Source organism: Aethina tumida, chromosome 6, assembly GCF_024364675.1.
Source record: "Aethina tumida isolate Nest 87 chromosome 6, icAetTumi1.1, whole genome shotgun sequence".
Classification (NCBI taxonomy): Eukaryota; Metazoa; Arthropoda; class Insecta; order Coleoptera; family Nitidulidae; genus Aethina; species Aethina tumida.
In genome coordinates this window covers 1,405,498-1,429,972 of record NC_065440.1, presented here as the reverse complement: position 1 = coordinate 1,429,972, position 24,475 = coordinate 1,405,498, and the positions used below count along the sequence as shown (strand labels likewise).

Genomic DNA, 24,475 nt, shown 5'->3' with positions numbered 1-24,475 from the left:
TATATATATATATATATATATATATATATATATATATATATATATATATGTCGGAGGGTTCATGTGAAACGCAAGTAGTACTATGGGTTGCATACTTATAGTACTTGGGTGGAATCAGCGGAAGTGCTAAGCACGGGATGGTACTCGAACCGAGGGTGACGGTAGAGGAGACCTGCGAGGGACAGTTAAGCTCCGTCAGGGAAGCTGTGTAGAAGTCTTGGCTTGGCTTGGCATAACCGTCGGGATCACCGCGTTTCATACGACTCCTAATTGTTTGACTATTAGTTGTAATCCTGTGCCTGTTAGTTCAATTACATTGTAAGGACTATCTGCGTGTTATTTAATATTCGAAATGGCCGATAATCCTGACCGCGCTGCGACATATATATATATATATATATATATATATATATATATATATATATATATATATATTGTATTGAGAAAAAATTTAATATTAAAAATATACGTTACAAATAAATTTGAATGTTTTTTTCAATTACCACACTGTTTGAAAACATCGGTGATAAATATGATGTACAGAGTGCTGACATTTCATTTCAATGTTGGTCATTGAGTATCGCGGTAATGGTTTATTAAACTCTGTTATTGACAACTTACCGTTTGAATTACATCTACCATTTTATCAGTACTGTGGTCCTGGTACAAAATTGAAAAAACGACTAGCGAGAGGTGATACAGGTATCAACGAGTTGGACAAAGCCTGTAAACGACACGACATTGCCTACGAGGAAAATAAATCGCTGCAGGATAGACACAAGGCAGACTTTGTTTTGGAAAACGAGGCGTGGAACCGTGTAAAATCCAAGAACGCTAATTTGGGTGAAAAAGCAGCCGCGTGGCTTGTAACAACGGGAATGAAGATAAAAAGGAAGCTCGGAATGGGTCATCGCACACAACACCAATCAAAAATTTCATTCAAGAAAGACATTGTCGACAAAATCGATAAAAAGATTTTAAAATCGGTCGACATAAAACCAGGTAGCAAGTCACTACGAAAAATCGCTGCAGCGGCAATAAAAATAGCCAAAGTCAACACTAAACGAATTGGGGGTCGAAAAAACGTGAAGATACCTAGAACAATTCCGTTTAGTTCGAAACAAGGAGGAATTCTGCCATTACTGCCAATTCTCGCTGGTTTATCAAGTCTTGGAGCATTAATGGGTGGTGCTGCCGGTGTGGCAAAAACAATAGTCGACGCGAAAAATGCAAAGAAGAATCTAGATGAACAGAAACGACACAATCAACGCATGGAGCAAATAGGAAAAAAGGGTAGTGGATTGTACTTACGAAAAAACCCAAAAGGGTACGGTTTGTTCTTGGAAAAAATTCCAAAAAACTATCGATAAGAGTGCCCGCACGAGCACTCTACGATCATGAAATAATCAAATTTGCCAAACAATTGAAAATACCCTATTTTAGAGGTGTTTTTATGCGTGACGCTCTACCTTTGTATCCTAAGAAAAACGAAAGTGCCGTCGTGAACCTGGACGATTCAACAAATTTCGGAACTCACTGTATTTGTTACGCAAAGAGAGGAAATCAAGTCAAGTATTATGATAGTTTTGGGGATTTACGACCGGCGTTGGAGATAATTCAATACATGGGAAAAAATTGTCAAATTTATTACAAGGTACACCCTGAGCAGAAGTTTAATGAGTCATCCTGTGGTCGTTACTGCTTGAAATTTTTATACAATATAAAACAATGAATACTTTGTCATACTATAATAATAATAATAATAAAGAAAAATCATTTAATTTTAATTGAGTTTTATTTGATGATGATTTTACATACATTAACTTTTCAATATACACACACACACACACGCACACACACACGCACACACGCACACACGCACACACACATCCACAATTGCTGTTGTTGTTGTTGTTATTGTTGTTGCGTTTTCTATTATTTTGTGTTAAATAAGCAGTGAGCTAAACTATTACTCAGTCTTATTTGAAACGTTGTGAGAGCAATGTCATATATATTTACTCTTACAAGTACCAACCACATATTAAATATCGATTTTGTAAATCCTATTCAGTTGGATCCCGAAGTACAGTACGGGCTCGCCTTAATTGGATTTCATTCGTACAACAGTATTCCGAATATTGATTCAAATTGTAATACGTTTAACTACCGGAACATAGCCAATCGTATCGGATATATAGAAATCCCCGAGGGTGCATATGAAATAAGTGATATTGAAAAATATTTACGAAAGAGAATTATTCAAGATTCCATTGAAGATGAGTTAGCGGAAGGAAAGATTTTATCGATAAAACCTAACCATAACACCCTCAAGTGCGAAATATATAGCGAAACACTTGCAATTGACTTGCACACCGTCTTCTGTTGGGAAATTGTTGGGTTTTTCGGCAAAACTTCTAGAAACAGGAACACTTTACGAATCTGACTTACCTGTGGATATAGTAAAGGTGAAAACATTACATATCGACTGTAACATTACCACGGGTGCATTTTACAAGGACAGACCGACACACACCATCTACGAATTTGCATTGGACAGCAACCCTGGCTACGCGATTGACGAAACGCCAAGACATATTATCTATCTCCCCGTAGTGAACAGAAATCAAATTTCAAACATTTCACTGCAGATTTTGGATCAAAATTTTGAACCTGTTAATTTCCGAGGGGAGGAAATTATTATCCGATTGGAATTGAAAAAGCTCACGTAAAATGGGTTTGACTTTCGATTACTATAATTCGGACAACAACAGTACAAATCCATCAGTATATGAAAAACCGTCATCGTGTGTGAATCAGCTTAATTATCAACAGAAGCAGAAGCAGAAGCGCAGGCCGAAGCAACGTTTGACTCTAGACAACGTATTGTTTTTACAATCACTGGGTTACAATGTCGTCGTACAATCAGGTGTTCGAGGTCTACCGCAAACCACGGTACGACGAAACAATTCAAAAAATGGAAACTCGCACCTATTACCCATACATAAAATCGTTCAATAATAATGACGTTATTGAAATCTCCATAAACCAGAGGGATTCCTGGGTACTGATGCACGAGGCGGCAATTGTGATTGAAGGGGAGCTGAGAAGAGATGGTGGTGAAGGTGAAGTTTCACTGGTCAACAATGCTGGTGCATTTATGTTTGACAATATCACGTACGAACTAAACGGAAAAGAAGTGGACTCTGTTCGTACACCGGGAATCGTCTCCACAATTAGAGGATATCTTTGTTACAATCAAATGGATAGCAATATTTTGAGTACGGCAGGATGGTGTTACCCAAACAATCTAGTTACGACCAAGAACAAGTCAACGTTTGTTTTAAGAATACCACTGCATCATCTGTTTGGTCTATTTATCGACTATAAACTAGCTCAATTTGGTAAACACACCTTAAGATTGGTCAGAGCTCGAAGCGATCTAGATGCTATTGTGTGTAAATCCTTGAAAGATACAGCACCCACCTCAGGTATCATCAAAATGACCAACATTTGTCTAAAAGCACCCATTGTTGTTCCAAATGACATGCTGAAAATAAAATTGTTGGATTCGATAAAAAATGATAAACCTATACTTTTACCATTCAGAAGATGGGAATATCATGAACTGCCACAATTAACAACTGGATCAACGAAGGAAATTTGGGGTGTGAAAACATGTACAGCTGAGGAGAGTCCACGATTTGTAATTGTTGCTTTTCAATCGGACAAAAGAGAAAATGATTCGGTTGATACGACCGTCTTTGATAATATGCACGCCTCGGAAGTACGGGTCGTGTTGAACGGTGAATATTATCCAGCTGAACGACAGGGTTTGAATTTTGCCAAACACAGTTATACCGAATCACATTACAACTATACTCAGTTTTTTAACAATTTCAAACATGATGCATCCCAAGCAAAACAACCTCTACTCGATTATTCAACGTTTAGGATAATACCATATTTGTTATTGATTGCTCCAAAAGAAATACAGCACTGAAACTGGGTACTATAGATGTTAAATTGGAAATTGAATCGAGGGTCGCATTTCCCCAGAAAACAAAGGCATATTGCGTAATCGTGCACGATTGTGTTTTGGAGTATCTACCGCTAAGTGAAATTGTACGCACTGTGACTTAAATATAAGTTGGATATCGGCATCACAATGTGAATAGAACGAGAAAATATTTCATTGTGTAAACACCACAACGTCCACAACACTAGCAAACACATGGAATCCAACAAGTCTGTCGACGTCGACGTACCGGCGGACAACAACAACAACAGCAACATCAACAAGAACAAGGAATGTGAAAGTATTGTTGCAATGAATTGCTGGCGGGATGTTTTCGAAAATCCGTTTAGATTTAGAAATTTAAAATATAAACCTGTAGTTAGAATAATTACACCAAGAAATGTATTGTAAAATTAATTGTGTGTACGAGTAGTAAAAATATCATAATAAAAAAAAAACCTAATGTAATAGAGTTCGTTGTTATTCAAGAACCCTTGACCATCCTCTTCAGAACGATGGAAAAATTCCAAAACTATTTTGTGAGGTATCATTACTATTTTAATGAATGCCTAATGATTATCAACAATCCTAAATATAACAGAGCAGTTTATCATTATCGGTTCGACACAGGGTCGTAAACATCCTTCAACCTGTTGTGGTTGATAAGATTGCAACCACATGTTGGGTGACAAAAATATTTTGTGAGAAAACTATTTTAATGAATGCCTAATGATTATCAACAATCCTAAATAGGACAGAGCAGTTTATCATTATTGGTTCGACACAGTAAACACCCTTCAACCTGTTGTGGTTGATAAGATTGCACCACATGTTGGGTGGGAAAAATATTTTGAGAGAAAACTATTTTAATGTTTGCCTAATGATTATAAACAATCCTAAATAGGGCAGAGCAGTTTATCATTAGCGGATCGACACAGAGTCGTAACACATAAACCCTTCACCTAAATTATATTTTCATATTTCCGTATTTGTAATGAATTTCTATAAATTAATTAACCGTCTATATTTAACGTTTAGTTTCGAAATGTCATCGGTACCGAGCTCTTCGTCGTCGTCGTCGTCATCGGCGCCGTCGCTGTCACCGATCATTAAGTACACCTTAGAAAAAATTGAAGAATTTATTCAAACGCGTATAGATCGAGAAAAAATCAATAGACTTGAACTGTATAAAAATAAAATTGAGAAGGTTGTTAATGTGCGTGAGATTTACACCGAATCTTCTGGTACACATTTTGAATCTTGTATTTGGGCTAATCCAACGACTGTCGAGGGACCCGATACTTGTGAATGTTTTTACATATTCCGTGCAGTGTACGAAAGCAATCAATTGATGGGTTTAGACGCTGAGTTGTCCTCACACATTGTCGCATCATCACCGTCCTTATCTTCGATGACCGATCCTTCAGAGGCAATAAATCCATCACACTGTCTACAATTTTTATGTAAACCAGAGAGTTTCGATAAACTTTTGATATGTACAATTGAAATGTTAGGCATTATAAGAGAGTTGCTCAAGAAATAACAATAAATTTTTTTTTGCAGTAAATTTATCTTTTGTTTTTATTCCTTTGTAAAATACTTATATACCTAGTCAAAATTTTAAACTGCTTCAGTGTAAGACAAACCAATCATGCAGTACATACAACAGCGTCAAAAGTTACCCATTGAAAATCTAGATTATCTTGATGACAAAGCAGCAACAGGTGTAAAAACAGAAGGCATGGTGAATTGTTACCCAACTCATTCAGAGCTCTGTTTATTGGTCCTTCAAATTCGGACGAACGGAGTACGTTTTGAAAATATTTACGTATATTCAAAAACTCTGTGTCAGCCAAAGTACAAACTGCTCGAATCCGTTTTAAATCGTGTCAAAGGAATAGAATATTTTCAGTTTAGTAACAAGGATGAGTTGATTGAACCGTCGGAAGCTAAATGCAATTTGGTATTTATATTTGACGATGTTATATGTGAAAAACAATAAAATTCGCGAGTATTACTCCATGTGTAGACACAAGAATATCGATGCCATGTTTGTAGCACAAACATACACCAGTGTATCCAAGCAACTCATTCGCGACAACAGCAATGTAATTGTACTATTTCGACAGGACGAGAAAAATTTAAAGTATGTGTACAACGAACATGTGTCTCCCGACATGGCGTACGAACGATTCAAGGAATTGTGCTGCGACTGTTGGAGGGAAAATTATGGTTGTTTAGTGATTATTAAAGATTTTCCTCTGGACAATGGACGCTTCCGAAAAGGATTTGATCAATATATAAAAGTGTAAGTTTAACATACAACGGAAACAGTCGTGACAATGTCGTCAAACAATACTCAGGTTATGCGTAAAATCGATGAATTATCCCGCAACATACGAAAAAAATACCAGTTACTTAAACAAGACAAATTGGATAGTGAAGCAGTGTTGGGTGAACTATTTACCCCAATCACCAAACCATTAACTGAATTGACGGCCAAATTTAAAAATTCTACAAAACAGACCACAACAGCAACAACACAGCAAAAGTTGTACAGCGACCCACCACAATTGAAGAAAATCGACGATGATGACGACGATGACGTTTCCAAACAGTTAGAATCTGAAGATGAAATTTTTTACGATCCGGAACAAACAACTTTGTCCAAGAACAGTAACAGTGATGGTTCATATGATAGCACAAACGACATGTCGACTATCGTCTACATTCCTTTGACTCGTTCATACTTGGACCTGTATTTAAATGACTCTAAAAATAGGGAGGTCGATAAAACGTACGGTGTAAAGTACGATGCAGAAACGGAGCGATGGTTGATTGGAAATTCTGAAATTAATTTCGATACCGAACTGGATCGTTTTACAATTGGAGGTCGAACGTACGACGGACGAAAAGGCATTTACGAGTTGCTGTTTAAAAAAAGCCCCGTTTTTTTACAAGACACGATACAAATGCGTATTTAGAAATTTTAAAGTGTACTAATGTACATCGAAGAAATTATGCACCTAATGGCTCTATAAGAGGCACGAATACGCTGAAATACAGAAAAGTGATTAAGCCGCTTATGGAACAATCAAACAAGGGCTCATCAACTGGCGATGGAGGAGGAGGAGGAGGAGGAGGATGTGAAGTACAGCGACAACAACAACAACAACAACGACGACGGCAACAACGACGAGTACCCTGTAATACGTTGAATAAACCCATCGAATACGTTTATTGGGATGATGTAAACGAACTGGTACAGCGTCTAAAACTATTGGTTTCGTCAAAACATGCCGGAAATAACGCACATGACAATGAGATTATTTCAATCATTGAAGAACTAAAAGAGAGTGGAATAATAAATTAAAAAATTTAATGCATTTTAATCAGTGTAAGAATGGGGCTGAACAAGTTCGGACAGTCCTCACGCAAAGAGTTCAGCAATAAGGATCATAAAAATTGCAAACCCGTCTTACTACCCTTTGAGTTTACTCGAGACGGAAATATTGATTGTAAAAGTCGAAAATTGTGTAATGTTTTGGCAGCCACGAACCTTCTCGACGCAGTAAACAAGGAATATGTAGATAAAAGGTTTGAGGATCATGAATACGAAATAATTTTTATAAAAGAGAGATTGGATAAAACTGCAGAATGGATATCATGGCTCATGAACCGATTAGATCCAGCGACACAATCAGATAATCAGTAAAGTGCGAGTGAAACCCTTAAATCACACAGTTGACAGATGGCTAAACAGACTCGACATGGTAGCAACAGCAACAACAAAAACTACAACAATCGCAAACACCACAACGATAAAATTGACCTGGTAAATGAACTACACCGACCGATGCGTATAAATTTTCCAAGAAGACAAACCACGAGCAACCGGAGGAGATGAGCAGTTTATCAGTTACATTTCAAAAAGTGTCCGAAGAAATTTGTTTATCATACGATCCGATATTTAATTGTGTAAATTTATATGGAGCAGACAGTTGTGTACTTTTACACATGTGCGACATTGAAAATATTATTTTGTTAAATGGTATAATATGTAGTATAATAGAAATCTTGACAATGGCCTTCCCCTCTCCTTTTCTTCCTCTTCATACCGATAATTGTTTGTAATTGTTAGAATATGTACGAATGTTACATTAATAATAATTAAATTTATATTGTAATTATTGTAGGTTTATCAGTTTAGTAATTATATTTGTAAAAATATTATACATTTTGTGAAATAAATACTGTAAACTCTATTTCATTGTTTTATTTACATACATTTTAATTTAAGACTATGGCATTTTTATTGAGCATCATTGTCGTTCATTCAAGTTGAGATCTGATAACTTGTACAGACAAGTTGGATTTACTCTGTCAAGTCACGCCTACTACTACCACCACCACCACCAACACTATTTTGTGATTATTGGTCGGGAGGGTGAGGGTGAACTTTACTTTTTACATTTTCATTCTCATCGGTATCATTCCATCAGTGGCAGCTTTCGTTTTACCATCACCATCATCATCACTATCATCATCATTAATCAGGGTAGGTACAAATAATTAATAACCTTTGTATAAATGTATGTTATATGAATATTTCTCTAAGCAGTGAACAGAAACATGGATTTGCAACAAATCAACGCTGTAACCGATCAGAACAGAAAACCCATATCCAAGCAGACCAGTCTACAGTAAGGAGAAGGTCATTTGATACTCGGCATCAGGATAGTGAATGCCACATTCGGTAAAAGTGTCTTGGTAGAGTTGGAAAAAACTGTAGTGTTTCTGCCGAATCGAGCGACCCATGTACTGGAGGCCAACATCGAGAAGTTTGAACCGGAAAAATACTTGCTTGTATTCACAGGTCAACAACTCATTGGTGGTTACTCCAAACCACTTGCCACATTTCAAATTGTTACGAAATAATAATAAAAATTATACATTATATAAATACACAATAATAAAGTCCTAATTATAAATTAATTGCATTTTCATTCACTCTTGCGTCTTCCTACACTTTTGGTCTGAGGTGGCCCACGACTCATACACTCGTGACGTCACTTCTACGCTTTTGGTCTGAAGTGGCCCACGAAAGGTGCGCATGTCATACACTCGTGACGTCACACCTACGCTTTTGGTCTGATGTGGCCCACGACTCATACACTCGTGACGTCACTTCTACGCTTTTGGTCTGAAGTGGCCCACGAAAGGTGCGCATGTCATACACTCGTGACGTCACACCTACGCTTTTGGTCTGATGTGGCCCACGACTCATACACTCGTGACGTCACTTCTACGCTTTTGGTCTGAAGTGGCCCACGAAAGGTGCGCATATCATACACTCGTGACGTCACACCTACGCTTTTGGTCTGAGGTGGCCCACGACAAGGGTGGCGCTTGCCCACATGCCGACAAAGGCTATAAACCATCACAAACAGATGAGTGGCGCGTGCCCACATGCCGACAAAGGCTACAAACCGCCCCAAACAGAGGGGTGGCGCGTACTCACTTGCCGACAAAGGCTAGCAACCACCCAAACAGATGGGCGGCACGTGCCGACAGGGTCGTGACGTCACTCCTACGCTGTTCGTCTCAAGTGGCCCACTGGCGCCGGAGGGGAGGGGGGAGTCATGACGTCACACCTACGCTGTCTGTCTCAAGTGGCCCATATTCTACTATTGGGGTTTATTTTATCTTTACATTCTTTTTCCTAAGAGTTCTAGATATGCTCTAGTGTTCTTAGGTATTGATTTCTTTAATTTTCCGGGGTTATGTTTGGTTCTTTCTGGAGTTATAATAAGTCCGAGAAATGCGAATTTTTTGCGTAAAAATGCGTATTATTTGAATTCTCAGATTACTTTCTCTAAGTTGCTGGACAATTTTTGTGGTGTTCTTGTAAATATAGCGAATATACTAGTATATCGTCCATATATACTAGGTATATTTCACCTTCTAGGCTTCGTAAAATGTTGTCCATTATTCTTCGGAATGTTGCTGGAATCCCCTTTTGTCATCAACGTCTTAATTTGTTCAATATGTGGAAGATGTGTAGGAAGAGGTACCGATCATCAATTGTTTTTTCGTTCACCTTCCGCTAATCAACAACAACTCTCCATTTAATTTTTCCCCATCCGTCTACCTTCTTCGGGACTATCCAAATTGATGATGATCAGGGTGATTACCTTAGTTTAGCATTTATAATATATGTCTTCGGATCTCTCTGTGAACATAAAGATGTCTGTAAGAATTTGTGGATACTGAAGTTGCATCCTTTGTTTTATGTTGTGATTTATTTGACTTGTAAATGTCAAGGCATCGCCGCTGTATTTTTTACATAATTTGTTTTCAATATTAAATATTTCTTGTATGTTGTTGCTTGAACCGCATTGGTAAATTATCACCGCACATTACCATGAAGTCTATCAAAATTTAGAATCTAGAAATAAAATTAAACCAAAATTTCCGGGCAGAACGCTCTTGGTTGAAAGTTGTTTGATCACATAATCTCTTAGACAACGCATGACTTTGACACTGCCAATATTGGAAAACATACAGGAATAACTGCAAATTTGGAGAAATATTTAAATATATCTTTGCAGGGGTTTATTTCCCTTTGGACATCTCATAAACTTTTTTGATGGCAGCACAACTGGGCCTAAGGGGTTCTATGAACCTATTGGACGGGTACTAAACGGATGTGAGAGTCTTTCTAAAGATGATTTATTTATTATTATTGTACCTTATTGTAATTATTTATTTTTTCATTTCAGTTAATTTCAACATAATTGAGACGAGTATACGGTACCAGATGAGTCTTTAGAACTGATATTAACACAGATCAAAAATTTATATTTTTTGATTATGTGATGCCATTTCAAAACAAACTGTGGACAAAATCTTATTCAAACAATGCTGTGGTAAAATTGTGCAAAATTGTCACAATGGCTAACAACGGCTAATCGCGTATTGCATTTTAATAGCTGAACCATCAGAAAGCTTGGTTGCCCTGGCAACTTCTATTTTAAAGTTATATGTCCCCATGTGATACATTATTAGAGCAAAACCGTCATGTTTACATGCTTTGTGTGTACACATCTTAAAAATATCCTGCTGGAAAGCTGGGAGATACAAGAAAGCATATAAAAGCATGAAAAACTCGGAAACAAACAGCAATCACAATGAAAATTTGAAGTTCTGCATTCGTCCAATATGGACTTGATTGATTCGAGTACTTCTGTTATCATAGAACCACCATGAACAATTTGAATCACATCAAAACATTGTTTTCTGTTAGGTTATTATATCCAACCGCTTTTATTTTGTTGGTGAACAAAGTTGAACAACAAATCAACAATTACGCATTTATCTTAAACTATTCCCTAGAGTGGGATACTATTTAATATCACACACATATAATATTCGTAATTTATTACACAAGAATGTATAATCAATTTAAGAAGCGATGTAAAGATTATATTAAACAAGTACGGTCAGCTACAGGATATGCAGTTGCACCTTAAAGGTTATATTCCCTTGCAGCGAGTCTGTGGGAATGACAGGGAGAATATTAAAAACTGCGCAAGTGTTCAAATGCGATGATAATAAATAAATGATTTCAGATATATTGTTGCGACAGAATCGCACGATTTATTTTTGACAAATTAAGAATATTGTTGTGTTCAAATTCTGTATTTTAATCGGATATTAATGTATACAACTGTTTTACAGTTATAGTTAGTTAATTCGTGTAATAGCAACTAATTCTTGTCCTACTTCTAATTTTTTTATTTGAAATTTTACTCAATTATCATGCCGTACAAATGTACAATATTACAGTTTTTTAACATATCGTATTCGTCATTAAAAGTTAAATTTATAATCTAACTAAAACAAGTAAATTCAAAAATAAGAATATATTTCACAAAAGTAATACATTCTAAGCAATAAATGTCGATTTTAACAAAATAAATTATATAATCACAAACTGTACCTGCGATTTCATCTGCGTGGAAATGAACAAAAAAGTGAATTAGCTTATATATTTATTTTTTTTTGGTTTTTGCATTTTTATTTTAATTATCATTTATTTTCAGTTTTTTGTATTAGTTTTATTGAAAAAATTCTTTATATACAATATTTGGTGTACGATTTTCTTGGGCTAAAACAATAACACAACTGGCATTCCCCGTACGTGAACATGCCACGTATAGTTACCCATGGGTAAATTTATACCAGCTTTGCTCAACGTTTGTCCTTGGGACTTGATTGTCATAGCAAAACTGACACTGATCGGGAATTGCAATGTTTTGAATTCAAATGGAAAATTTGATGGTATTATAGCAAGTACTAGTGTCGTATAAAAATTATATAAATAAATACATTAATTTTTGAGTAAATAACTCTTCACAGAGTAGTTTAAAGTAATGCATTGAATCTTGATGTTGACAAGATTTATCATAGGGAGTTAACAAATTGATTTGATATAATTATGTTTGTATGTAAAATGGTTTTTCTATATGTCAGAAACTGATTTATGTTTAAATTATATATTGAATCGTATCAAGGTTTTTTAGTCCAAGTACAATATGAATTTCTTATAAAAAACTGAGTTGTAGGAGGCATTATGTTTCTTAAGGGACTCATCCCACCGCCTTCATCGAGTTTATAAAAACTCTAGTATTCATTTTTTTTTGTTAGACTTTATCAAAATTTTTCTAGTGTTCATCCTTTTTTCCAAGTGTATAAGTTATATTTTAAATCAATTTTTTAGCGTTTCAGTTAAATTCCTGAATCATAAATTTAAGAACAGTAATACAGTGAGCCAAATTATTATATAATATTGATTCACATTGGTTGAAGAAGAGCTGTTCAACGAAAGTAAAAGTTAGTAATACTGAAATTAATTATTAAATGAAAATTGTATGGTTGGATATCATCGATATCTTGTAAAATAAATCGCTTCCTAGAACCTAATCAAACGAGATTTTCAAAAAGATTTTGGTTTTACTGACTTAACAACTATAATAAACTAGTTAAACAATTCAGACAAATATTGTTGGGTTAATTTGCTGTAAGATGATATTGAGGTTTATTAAACTTTTAAATGTGCATAAATACAATAAATATCTGTTAATGTTAATAGATTGTAAGTAGTTATTTTATATACTACAAGCAACATTATTCTCTTATTCATCATATTAAGATATATGATCGATTATTGTTGCTATCGGGTTAATAGTTTTTTATTAACTGTCTCACCTACAACGCTTTATTTATAAAACAAAATAAGACTGTTTCATGTTATTTTAATTCCTTTTCTTGTTTTCTCAAGCGTAATTTTGAATAATACAAACTCATATATTTGAAAATTTTATTTTGTATTTATTAAAGATTATTAAATAGATGTAACATGATTTTCATTCTCAACTGGTGACATTCTTCCTCGTTTCTTGCCTTCATTCTAATCAAATTTAGTTCTTCTTCCTTTATCTGTTGGTTTAATTGTGCCACCTCCAACCGAATGTTACATAACTCATCCACGTCAATTGATTCGATGCTCCCTCTCCTTCCACTACTCACAGGAGTAGCAGGAAAATTCTCATCTTCAGCTAACCCTTGAGTGTTGCTGACTTGTAAAATAAATTCTTTTATCTTCTCTTCCACCAACTCTAGATTGATTTCCCGCTCTGTTATATTTATAGCAGCTACTTCTAACTCATCGTTTTCCTCCAGCTGTACTTGAACCAACTCTTGAGTCCTAGACCTGCACTTCTCAGGCTCCTTGGTAGACGTGTTTATTTCAAGATTTGCCTGATGTTTGGACTTGATCAGACTTGAGTCTGAACTATCAGGCTCTTGGATACTAAGATTTTTCTTCAGTAGAGATTGGGCCACCTCTTGAACCAGGAGTTTAATCGTAGGATCTGCAGCGTCAAGCTGTTCAGTGGAATCTGGAAGTTCCTCAACTTCAAAAATATATGTGGATTTATCCACATTGTCCGGTTGATTTGGCGACGTTGTTTCGTTGCATGTATGTTCGCCCGGGTTCTGCACTATTTCCTCCCCCTTCGTATGCATGATCGACTTGCAATTGTTGGTCCTTCGTTTTACGCAGTACCAGTGGGTGACAGAACTTGCAGTTGTACGGTGTCTCATGTATTTATAGCCTTGATAAATCAGTGTTTTGTTTCCGCGGCTAGTTCGACCATATTTAAACAATTCAGACATCTTCGTGTTGTTGGGTTAACTTGCTGTAACGGGATATTATTTTAATTTCCGTTTTAAATACAAAATAATCAAAATTTTTAATTAACAATTGGAAATTTCTTACAAACAAAATAATGGTTTTACTCTTATATATTATAAACATATCTGTAAGAATTTAAAAATGGCAACACCGTTCTAAGAAGCAACATGCTTAGTTATGATTAGTTTATAGAACGTTGATTTAGTACATCTTAGGTTTTCAGGGGATCAAACGAATAGGGATGAAACGGGAACAGCCGATAATAGACGTTCAGTACTATCGAAATGGCACAACTGCCAAATGTCATGGAGTGGTAACCACATCGTGGTGAGGAATGTAGTATTGCGGATTTATAATGTTTACATTTCGTAAACTGGTAATAGAAATTTCCAAAATTTCTGAGATAAACAGGTAATATTTAGTGTTTTTAGTTATAAAACATAATTTAGTATTTTTTAGGTTGGAGAAAATAGGATTGTTAGAAGATGTTATTGCTTTGGGAAAATATTTTTCTGGCAACACTCTTTTTATATAACTAATTAACGTAATTATTTGTGATCACCATTTTATATTTTTATAGACCGTACTGTTCATAATAGAATTTGATGTAAAGTTATAACGTAATTATGTACGTTATACAAAACTGCAATATACTGTCATGACCAAATATGATTCTACTATGTTACAATGATTTGAACAATTTCCAGTTTCTGATTGTAATACTATACTTTTGTTTATCACCATCAAATTCAGATAAAAATCTATAATAGCGTTCAATTTGTTAAATTAAAAGTTCTATAAAAACTTTTTACGTGATGGTCATTTTTCACTTTTAGATTTTTCTTGTATTTGTTCCACCTCTTCAAGAAATTTTTACAATTCTTTCTATTTCTATTACTAATGTTACTGAGTTAATCATCTGAACTTCCGTTTAATTTTTACCTTTCAGTATATAATATTTTAATAATAAAATTATTACCAATTCCAATGATTCGAAAAAATACTACAATTGGAATAAAAAATAGGAAATATTTCAAACATAAAGAATAACAGAGTAACAACAATAACAAATCATCAGACTGAAAATTTTGTCTGTGATAAAAGTACAAATATTGATATTTTCAATGTTTTTGTTGATAAGGTAAAGAAAATTGTTACAAGAATTTTTAATACTTCTCATTTATGAATTTCCCGACCTAAACGATGGTAAAACTTGATCTCTTGGTGATAAAACTATCGCATTTTCAATGTATAAATGAAATGGCAATTATATCGTTATTTGGAAACTCATTTATTTCATTCAATATAAATTTCAATTAACAGTCGTTAAATAATGTCAATTTAAAATTCGCTGTAACTGTGTCGTTCGAACATTTAGAATTTTGGCAAAAAGTGCTAATCGGAAATTCAATATTGAAAAATTTTTGAATCTTCGATTTTAAAGGGCTGGATAACTATTATAACGTCTGTTACTTCTTTATTGCACAAGTTTCAAGATATGAATTACTGAATACTCGATTTCTAAATCACACATCACACACACAAGACGCCATGGAAAATTTGTTTTATAAAATACGCCTTTATGGTTTTTTAACCCAACAATAGGGATTGTAGTTGATTTCAAGGTGACTCTTATGTATTTATTAAATAAAATTATTCTTATATGCTTAGCAATTTTTACTCATCACTAATATCCAAATCTCAAGTTTTAGAATTTCTTCTCTTCTGTTGATATTATTCCTATGTTTACGTATCTAATCATTTCTGTATTATTTAATTCTAACTCCATTGAACGTTTTGTTTTATCGATATATATCATTCCACAAGAGGCGGATCTGAATCTTGAGATTCATTATTATTTTACTTTTCATAATTTATAATACGGGAATTTAGTTGAATCTCCGATTAATTGCAACAACAATGCAGATTAAATTTAATTAAATATTTGGCATTTACGAATATTTAAACGACACCAATCATTAATAAATCAGTAGTGTGAATGATTCCAGTCATCAGACTAATAATTAACGCTTAACCTGAAAATATTTCATATTCAAAACAAACAATTCTAATAAATATCTGTTAAAAATCTATAGTTGATTTTAATGACTAGTTAGTTTTACATATGTGTGAAGTTTATTAAGTGATATTTATTTCAGGAAAAGGAGTAGTTTTTTTTTTTATTGGGTCAAAGAGGGGAAAATCTACAGGACGCCTTCTGGTGAAAGTCGAAGGCAGTGTTGGACTAACCGACTAAAAACCCCTCTTCGGGCACCGATCCGAAGATCATGGCCTAAGAGTAACCATATAGGTTTAGGAAAAAGGAAAAGGAGTTTGGATTTAAATATTGAAAACAACCATGAAATATTACTGTTTTTCTCCAATCTAGTGCATTCTACATATTTTAGCATTTATATACAGTTGATATTAAAAAACATTGGCATTAAAAATCAGATTCTTTCCTGAGAGGTTTACTACAATAAACAACAGTTATCGATTACTAAGGAAGAAACATTTACAGGAAGATTTAGGTCTAATCTCAAGAAATAACATATAACAGTCAGTATTATTTAGTAAACTTGTTTTGATGCCAGTAAAAAGTGGTAGGATTTTAATCATATACTAACTATTCATCAATAACCAGATATTGTAATCTTTTAAGGAATTAAAATGAATTACAATAGTTTGATAACAAAAACAAATGTATTCTGGAAATAAATTTATGCATTTTATTTACACAACTTTCTTTGCAGTAACATCTTACATATTTTATCTTTAATATTACCTCATACCAAACTTTATTATAAATTTGAAGCATTTTAGTATGTTAGTTGATTGGGTTATAAATTTTCTAAGTATAGATTATTTTGTTAATGTTTTTCATACACACTATCCTACATAGTGCTTAAAGTATTTAGATAATTTCTATTTCTTAATTATTTCAACCATATTAGCATATGGGTATGAAATAGCTTTTTTTAATAACTGACGGCTTAACGGAACCTTTATTAGGATAATATCAATGCAATGTTATTCATTATTAGTAAACAAGACTATTTTAAAAATAAAATTAATTATTTTCAAATATTTCCTTTTACTTCTTTTATACAGTAAAAATTTTATCCCACCATGGTTGTAATAGTAAGAGTACTATTATATAATTGGTGATTACTGTTCTCCACATTTAACCAACTACTTATAATAATCAATCAATATTTATTATTTCTACTTTCAATAATTACTTCTCAACAGTAATAATAAGTTTATAAATAAATAGGAAGTAATTTATCTAACTAAAATATTACATTAAACAACAAATTTCGTTAAGGCACCTCCAAAGTAAAGTGTTTATTTACTTTACTTACTATTTAGTAACAGATGAAGTCTAATTACATATTTTATGTTATTATTTAAATAAATTAAGGTTTACACATCATTACTATACTATAATACTTCAGATTTTTTCTAAAAATTGAATAGTTTTAACAATTCATAAGTATAATTTTAATTAATATCCATATACATTTTTATACTTCCAATGATATCTTTGTCACATTCACTTTGTGTTACATTTATTTCCCCATTTCACAATTTAATTAAGTCTTCGATGCCTGTTGTCAAAATATTACTAATATTGTTGCTAAAAAATAAAATATGTTTAATACATTAGAAGAATAATTTGTTGTTGTCACATTTTCTGATACTAATAAAATACTGCTGAGATGATAATATGCATGTTGAGACTGTTTGATTATTGTTTATAGTTTGATCAGTTTTGTACATATTATTTTGAATACCTCTTAAAATTAGAATATATAATTCACAAATCTAGCTGTGCCAAATATTTCACACATTTTTATTATATAATATGTTCATTTATACCTAAAAATTATAAAACTTGTTAATATTTATGCACCACTTTAAAGTTTGATTTGACTGATGTTGAAAAGAAAACGAATCATTATTTATAATATTCGGTGGGCAACATTTAAAATATTAAAGATGAACATTAAACAAAATGTAATCAAACTTTGTATTGTATTATTTAATAGAATTCTGGAATATTACATTTCCCCAATTGGTACCCAAATATTAACTTATAATAGGTAATAATTACATATACTTTATTGTGGATAAAACAACAAATACGTTCACGAAGATAATTTAACAATGACTTCAGCAATATTTTTTATTGAAAGAATAAAAATTATTGCTGAATAATTGATATTTGCAACCAAAATTCAGTAACGATTAAAAATATTATTTCTGCAACGTGATATTAAAAGTAGTAAGCATAAGTATTCACATCAATGAACTATTTTAATTAAAAAGAAAAAACAGCAGGTGAATATGTTTTACAAATCGACACGTGTATTCTTTTTTGTTGATTTACATTTTTATTTATTTATTTTAATATAGTATCTGTTTATCAAAATTAATTTCATTTACATAGTAAACATGTAAAGTTTTACTTTTATTTCTAATTTTTTTACTTCATGTATCTTTTACTTAACCTTTAATTTATAATTAAAAATAAACTAATGACACTTTAATAGGAATTAATCATAAACAAGCTATCATTACTAAACAAAAATGGATATCATGCTGAACAAAAAAATAAACAAACAAGTAAACTTGTAAATTATGTAAAATTATTGATTTTATTTCCATTACAAATATACTAATGTAAAAATATTGAAAATATTTTCGCTCAAATTTTCAGTAATGAACAAAAGTATGCAATAATTTTAAGAAATTGATTATTTTTATTTTAATGTTTAAATGTGTTTTTTTATTTTTTGATTGTTTATAGAATGATTATATAATTTATTTATATTAATATACTTTTATTGCTTAGAATGTTGTTTCTGTAAAATATATTCTTAATTTTGAACTTTTAATGACGAATGTACTCTCGAACGACATGAAAATTATTCTTAATTGCCAATATATTATATCATAATTGAGTAAAATTTCTTTTAAAATAAATATATTAGAAGTAGGATAACAATTAAATGCTATTATACGAATTCAAAATATATTCAATAATATTCGATTCAAAATGCATAATGTAAACATTATGTAATAACTGTAGTATTTTTAATTTGTCAAAAATTAATCATGTGAGACTGTTACAATAATACGTCTGAAAAACATTTATTTACTATTGTCGAATTTGAATACTTAAATACTTAAATAATCTCCCTTCAACTCCCACACATTCGCTTGAAACAAATGTAGCCTACAAGGTATAACCAAAGATCTATCGCTGACCGTACATATATATTAATTATAAACAGATGAACACATTTATAAATGGAAAAATAAATGCACACAAACCTTAAATAATTTAACTTACCGACCAATTGCGTAGAATTCGGTTCATCGAACGATCCACCAACAACCATGGAACAATCTAAACTGAGCAATCGCTGTTTTGGGGGGTTTTAAAGAAGATTGCTCCGTCGTCAATATTAAGGTTTCTACGCATATAGAAATGGACTTTCGCGGAACGAACCAACCACTGTCTCTTTTCCGGCGCGCGTCAAAGGGTCCAATTATGTGTTACCTGTTTTTTGCTTTGAAATTTATTGAATAACTACGATCTTAAGAGCGGCGTTTACTAGAAAAGGAATCGTACTTTCAATCAGAAAAGGATGCAAAACAAAACATAGCCTGTAATGTGCTGCCGCCCCAAAATCAAATCCATCCTCAATACTAAAATGTTCGTGTAGAAAATTTTTTACATGGATCAGGACCGCACTACAGATTTCATATTTATTACAAATTTACTGGTTGGAAATAGATTACGAAATTTATAATGTAACATATTTTTATTAATTAAAATTATATAAAATTAATACATAATACAATAATATATATATATATATATATATATATATATATATATATATATATATATATATATATATATATATATATATATATATATATTAAAAATATAATAATGTTAAGTTATTAACATTTTATTAGTATTAATGAGTTTTGTGATTTTTTGTCGTATAGTTGTAAACAAATCACATTTTATCATATAAACAAATATAACAAATACGATATACAAATACGGATGTCGATTTACAATCTATTATTAATTTAAAAAAAAATTGATGTCAAAGTTAATCTTGAATCGATTCTTATTGTTTTGATGGTGTAGCATTGTGCTTCAAACATGTAAGTTACGTACTAAATTCTCTCATCTCATTCAACTCGTCACTTATTTGAACAGAGTATTTAATGTTAAAACTCAAAGTAATATATTATTCAAAGTTATTATACTTTTCTCATAAGAAATTAGACGGAAATTAAAGAATTATTTTTAGTCAAAAGATCACACCTTAATAAATTTGTTTTTTTTTTAACACAGTGTGTTGCTAAATAATATATAGGTGGTAAAATTATTTCTTGGGTTGATTTCAAAATTAGAAAGGCTTGACATTATTATTTATTATCATAAAAAGGAAACTTTTATAAAATTTATGTGCCAAAAAAAAATACTTATTCAAAAGAAAAAGATAATTGTCACCGTCTCTTAAGTTACAACGTCACCCATTAAAATTCTCCTAGACAGTTCTAGTAGGTGAGTCGCTATAGATTCCCTTTGCGATTTTCCTTCCAACTTCTTCTTTGTTTACCGATAACCTCTTTACCTTCCTCCATGCTATTAATTAGAACTACAAGAATGATAAAAACAATAAATAAATGAATTCACCTTTCATTCAATTATATAATTCTTACATAGTACATGATACATTGCGAACGGCGTTGCGGCCCGAGGTCTCGACATTGAAGGTATCCAGCACGTGATAAATAACGACTTGCCGAGGAGCATTGATAAATATATACACCACATCGATAGAACGAGCCGTGTAGGGGATTGCGGAGAAGTCACCAGTTTCTACGATCCAAAGTCGATTCAGGTCTAGCCGGGCTACTGACAAAGATTCTAGAACAGCCCGGGATTACCGTTCCGGAGTTTGTGAGCAGGGTCGAATATAGCGGCGGATCGTCGGATGCTTATGCAGTAGTGATGTCTGAGGCAACTTCTTATCCTACTGATGTTCAAGCTGCATATGCCGATGAATGATAATGCTTGGAGTCTCCTCAGGGTGGATCCACCTTGCCGTGGTCCTAGGGCACAATACCGCTCCACAAGCCAGTGGTAGTGGGAAGCAAACGGGTCCAACCCAACAAGACGAATCCTTCCCCAGGAAGATCTCGCATCTTCTTCAGATTGGTCTTGCTCCTCCCGAACCAGTTAACAGTGGGCTAGCATCTACGTCAGCTTTAGTCTTCTGGTTCAGCTAACCCGCATACGTTTACGCATGTGTTTTTCATCTGGGTTGAGATCTTTTGGATCGGTACCCGGACGGGGGTTTTCTGTCTTCTGACTTCCCCTCTCGATAAAAAAAAAAATACTTGGAGTCAGCCTCAAGGTGGATCCACGTTACCATGGTCCTGGGGCTCAGTACCGCTCCACAATCCAATGGTAGTGGGAAGCTAACGGATCCAATCCAGCAAGACCAATCCTTCCCCACGAAGATCTCGTATCTCCCTCAGATTGGTCTTGCTCTTCCTGAACTCAGTAGACAGGGGGCTGGCATCTACGGCAGCCTTACGTCTTCTGGTTCAGCCCACTGCGTATGCTTTGCATATGCGTTTCGCATTGGGGTGTGACCTTCCGGATCGGTACCCTTAGAAGGGTTTTCTGTCTTCTGACTTTTCCCTCTCGGCAAAAAAAAACAAGAAGAGGCAATCAGACGCCATGAACGTTAGACATAAATAAGCACAAGGATTGAAAATAAATATTAGTTCCGTGTATATAAACTGTAAATATTGTAAATATTGTTCATTTTCATTTAGTGTAAGTTTTATTTTCACACTGTCCGAACCCCGGAAAACTGTTACAATACAATAAAAAGTGTTCGTTTAATATTTAAATTAAACACAATATATGTTTTTTATCAAAATATCTTTTGAATATTCGTCAAAATCAGTCCAGCCATTTCAGAGATTAGCCGGAACAAACAGGCAGGCAGACAGAAACACAAAAATTGTAAAAAATGTTATTTTAGTGTATGTATAATAATTATAATATCTAAAATGTGGAAAATAATTGAATATTATTTTCCACATTTTAAATATAAAATAAATGTCTTCTATTGTCCAAACAAAATGGGTAATATGACATATGCAATAATGTTCCTACAAATACATTGATTTATTAATTTTTACTTATTCTATAACTGTATAATTATTTCTAATAGTTAAATTAAATAAATTATGTATTTAAAATATGCACATGCATGTACTACATTTGTTTTAAATAAGTTAGAATTTAATGAACAATTTGTACAGTGATACAATATTAACAAGACGTTTAGTTAATTAATCCAATTGTGTTTAAAATGAAAATCATAGTACAATATTTCTCTCAGAACTATTTTATTATATAAGATCATTTTAATAATCATATAATTTATTATTACAATTAATTTATCCATAAATATTTATTGTTAATTATATTGTTACCATTGTTTATCTTATAATTTTAGTTATATTATTAATTTCATATAATTATATTGAAACAAAAATGTTTCATATAACCGTTTTTTACTACATGCATGTTATATCTGATAGATAAGCACATTATATTATTTATCTGCGCATTAGAAATATAATACTTCTTTGTGCATTGTTAAATATTTCTTAGTTGCAAGGACATACTCTAGAATTAGAACATCTTAGTTTGTAAAATATATTTTCTTTGTTAAGATAGTTTATAAATAGGAGTACCCTACTGTATTGCATTCATTATCATTATTATTCTTATTTCATTCTGATTATTATTCCAATTCCATCTTTAATAAGTATTTTGTATTTTAACTTTCTGTTCAACTAAATTGTAATCATATTTGTATAAGTAAAATAAAAGTTTTTTTTTTAAAATATAAATAAGTGTCGTGATTCGCAACATGCATATGAATATAAATACGGTACATACACCAAAATAACATTTTTTACAATTTTTGTCTCTCTGTCTGTCTGTCTGTTTGTTCCGATTAATGTCTGAAATTGCTCGACCGATTTTGACGGGACTTTTATTGGCAGGTAACTGATGTAATAAAGAGTAACTTAGGCTACTTTTATTTTAGTACTGTCCAGTACTACGCAAAGCTCATGCGCATAATTAAAATATTTTGTTACATTTTTATTGCTTTCCTTTTTTATCTTTAAGTAATAATTATAAATAATTATAAATTAAGTACATTTGTGTTCAATATTCAGGTCTTGAAGTTGATAAATTATTTATAGGTTTTTTTATTTAGTTAGTAACGTAGATAGTTGTTTTTTTCTACTATTTATTGTTAAGGGCTCAAGAATCTTTGGAATCTCGAGATCACCGTCTAGAAAACGATCGTATCCAACACGCCATCGGACGAAGTCGCGAGTACAGCTAGTAATATATAATATTATATATTAATTTTATATAATTTTAATTAACAAATATATATTTAGAGTTACATTACAAATTTCATAATCCATTTACAACCAGTAAATTCGCTGTAAATATGAAATCTGTAGTGCAGTCATGTTCCATGCAAAACATTTTGGACACGAACATTTTAGAACTCGTATTTATTATATTTGTTTATATGATAAAATGTTATTGGTTCGGAACTGTAACTGTGACTATACGACAAAAAATCTTAAAACTTTTTAGTACTAAAAAAAGTTAATAACTTTAGAGATTATTATATTTTTAATATACATTATTGTATCATATATTAATTTTATATAATTTTAATTAATAAAAATATATTAAGAATTCATTACTATTATAAATTTCATAATTTATTTCCTATCAGTAAATTTGCTATAAATATGAGATATCTAGTGCGGACCTGTTTCATGCAAAAAATTTTGCACACGAACATTTTAGAACTGAATGTTTATTTGATTTTATGGCGGCAGCACATTACGGGCTATGTTTTGCTTTGTATTCTTTTCTGATCAAAAGTATGATTCCTTTTCTAGTAAACGCCGCTCGTATGATCGTAGTTATTTAAGAAATTCCAAACCCTATGATCCAATAATTGGTTTCCTTTGCCGCGTGCCGGAAAGGCGACAGCGATTGGTTCGTTTCGCGGCAAGTCCGTTTCTATATGCGCAGAAGTTTTAAT

At 32.5% G+C, this 24,475-nt stretch overlaps 3 protein-coding genes across 3 annotated transcripts in view; 2 read left to right on the top strand and 1 right to left on the bottom strand.

The window, feature by feature from the left end:
* The first annotated feature begins 535 nt into the window (after positions 1-535).
* On the top strand, positions 536-2,443 carry LOC126265930 (uncharacterized). The gene is made up of 3 exons (XM_049968844.1): positions 536-1,327; positions 1,444-1,654; positions 2,072-2,443. The coding sequence occupies exons 1-3, from the start codon at positions 564-566 to the stop codon at positions 2,441-2,443; spliced, it is 1,347 nt and encodes a 448-aa protein (XP_049824801.1). The 5' UTR covers positions 536-563.
* Positions 2,444-2,908: 465 nt separating this feature from the next.
* On the top strand, positions 2,909-4,000 carry LOC126265929 (uncharacterized). Its single transcript, XM_049968842.1, has one exon. It carries the CDS (start codon positions 2,909-2,911, stop codon positions 3,998-4,000), a length of 1,092 nt encoding a protein of 363 aa, XP_049824799.1.
* A 9,411-nt stretch (positions 4,001-13,411) lies between these two features.
* The window catches only part of LOC126265928 (uncharacterized), a 198,452-nt gene continuing 187,388 nt past the window's right edge, over positions 13,412-24,475 (bottom strand). The window contains exon 2 of the mRNA XM_049968840.1: positions 13,412-14,277. Within this exon, the coding sequence (XP_049824797.1) occupies positions 13,412-14,254 (843 nt within the window). The 5' untranslated portion in view covers positions 14,255-14,277. The remainder of the gene's footprint in view (positions 14,278-24,475) is intronic.